At 27.7% G+C, this 2,748-nt stretch overlaps 1 protein-coding gene across 1 annotated transcript; it reads left to right on the top strand.

Moving 5' to 3' along the window:
- Positions 1–559: 559 nt before the first annotated feature.
- ENU1_129840 (hypothetical protein) lies at positions 560–2,605 on the top strand (the record flags this gene model as incomplete). The annotated part of the gene is made up of 1 exon (XM_008860043.1): positions 560–2,605. The coding sequence occupies one exon, from the start codon at positions 560–562 to the stop codon at positions 2,603–2,605; it is 2,046 nt and encodes a 681-aa protein (XP_008858265.1).
- Positions 2,606–2,748: the final 143 nt, after the last annotated feature.

Here is a 2,748-nt window from a genome sequence, read left to right as displayed (position 1 = left end):
TTCATTATAAAATATATTTTACAAATTTACTATATTATATAATAACAAAGTGTTATAGAATATTAATATTTTTGTGTGAATTTTTATTTGAAATCATTGTATTTTTATTCTTAATTTCATTGACGTCAATAGGTTATAACTAGTAAATAATTTTACTTGAAGAAAGTGTCTTTAGATGAAAGAATATTTATATTACTAATACCAATATGTCAAATAATACCATGGAATAAATAAATTGAAATTATAATTTATTTATAAGAAAAAAGAATAACAACTTTAGTGTGTTATATATCATCATATGAATATCAATTCTAAAAACAAGATTCATTACAAGAATTAACAATGAAAGTATAAAATTTTCAAGAAAATTCAATATTTGTTCAGAGATAGAATATATTAGAATTTTATAGAAAACTCTTCATAAAAGTATATAAATTAAACATAATTTATATTAGAATAATATTTCAATTATACTTGACTCTTCATTAAAGAAAATAATTGGAACAACTTGTTTTTTTTTTGTGCTTATTTAAACATAAAAATCAACTTATAAATTCAGATGCTTATATTTCTTCTTATTGCCCTTGCTTTTGCATGGAGACCTAATCCATCATATGGATTAACTAATTTTAAAGATATGATTACAACGTGGTGTGCAAATGTTGATAGCGCTAATTTTAAAGGAAGTAGACCATCTGGTCTTTGTCAATTACGATGGAATGGAAATGGTTATACTCAAAACCTTATTCAAGGTGATGGATTTGCATTTCAAGTTAATGGAAAGAAATTTTCAAATCCATTCCAATTTGTTGGATCAAATAGTATTGAGTATCCAGGAGAATATTTATTTAATATTAAATATTATGCTTTAAATTCTCTTCAAATTGATGCATCTATTACTAAAAGATATATGGTAGTTCCAAATAAACACATAGTTCTTGAAAAATATGATATAACTAATACTGGTAATTCTCCACTAAAATTTAACTTATTTGATTATGTTAATTCTTCAAGTGTTGAAAATAATGTTATTGGAGGATCAATTGCATCAACTAAAGCATTATACTTTGACTATAAAAATGATTATACCAATTATCAAAATACTATAGTCGTTTTTGGACTTGTAGGTACAGATACAATTTCTTTTGGTGATTCTACAGGATATACTCCAGTAGACTATTTCAACAGCAATGGAAGACTTGATGGTGTCTCTTCAAAAACATCTAAATCAATGATTGGTGCTCTTCAAAAAGAGGTTATTATTAATGCAGGTAGTACTGTTTCAATTCTTGCATATAGGGCTCTTGCTAATAGTATTTCTGAAGCAGAAGAAATATCAAAAGAAATTATTAATAAATCATGGGAATCATATTACCAAGAATTAAAATCATATTCTGATGAGAAGTTCTCTCATTATAAATTACCATCTTTCAAAAATGAGGCTGAAAAAAAGATGTGGTATTCAAGCGTATTCACTCTTCTTTATTCTCAAAATCCAACTCTTGGTACCCTTGTTGCATCATATCATCCATTATATTATTATAAAGTTTGGTCTAGAGATGCTACTTTTGCTTCAATTATTATGTTGGCTCTTGGAGAAACTGAAGGAGCAGAAAAATTCCTTAAATGGTTATCTACTTCTGAATTAAGAGATGGAGGATTTTTCCCAACTTGTTATGATTGGTACACTGGCAAAATAAGTGATTTTGTTGAACCACAATATGATTCAGTTGGAGTTGCTTTGACAGCTTATTACTATTATTATACTCAAACAAAAAAAACTGATCTTTTACTTAGTGACTCAGTTAAAGCAAGAATTAGAACTCTTGAAGATTTCTTAATGCAAAGAGATTATCATAATTTAATTAAACCTGATTATTCTATTTGGGAAGAAAGTAGTGACGGTTGGACTGGAAATTCATTACCTACACAATATTATGCATTTACTCAAATTCAAGGACATCATGGATTGTTATGCGCTGCTATGATTGAAGAACTTATTTATAAAGACTTTAATAGAGCAGATGATTTAAGAAATAGAGCAGAAGAAATTAGCAATTCATTTGATCAATATTTCTGGAATGAAGAAGGTCAATATTATGTACAAGCAATTTGGTCTGATAGTAAAGAACAAAAAGTAGTAATTGATGGGTCTACTGCAACTATGTTATTCAGTGGTATTGTAGTTAATCAAGAACGAATTAAAAAACACTTAAATAAGATTAGAAGTGATTTAACTAAATTATCATATGGCATTGCACGTTATTATAATGATCCTTATTTCTTTATGTCTAAATTTAATCCAGCTGGTAAAGAAGCTGGAGAGGCTAGTCCACCATGGGGTATAACTACTATGTTTATGAGTTGGGCTGAAATGTTAGCTGATGAGATTGATGGACATAAGTCTTTAACAGCTAATAGACTCCAATGGATGATTGATCATACTGGACCTGATTTTATTCCTTGTGGTGAAGCTGTTGATGGAATAAGTGGAGATCCTGTTATGGCATCAATGCCTGATGTATATGAACATGCAGGTGTATACATTATGACCGTTTTACAATATCAAGGTCTTGTTCCACTTTTCAGCTATAAGAAATGGTAATTGAATTAAAAATTGAAAAGAAAAAACTTATTTTTATTTCAAATTATTAAGCAATAAATTAATTATTGAGAGAAATTCTTCTTTAGCTTTTTCTCTTACCTTCTTACTTCTTGAATATTTCTTCGTATTCTCCTTCATTCCAT

This window comes from Entamoeba nuttalli (assembly GCF_000257125.1).
Source record: "Entamoeba nuttalli P19 unplaced genomic scaffold asmbl_5421, whole genome shotgun sequence".
In the NCBI taxonomy this organism is placed as follows: Eukaryota; Evosea; order Mastigamoebida; family Endamoebidae; genus Entamoeba; species Entamoeba nuttalli.
The sequence above is the reverse complement of the archived record's forward strand: the minus strand, read 5'-3'. Positions and strand labels throughout refer to the sequence as shown.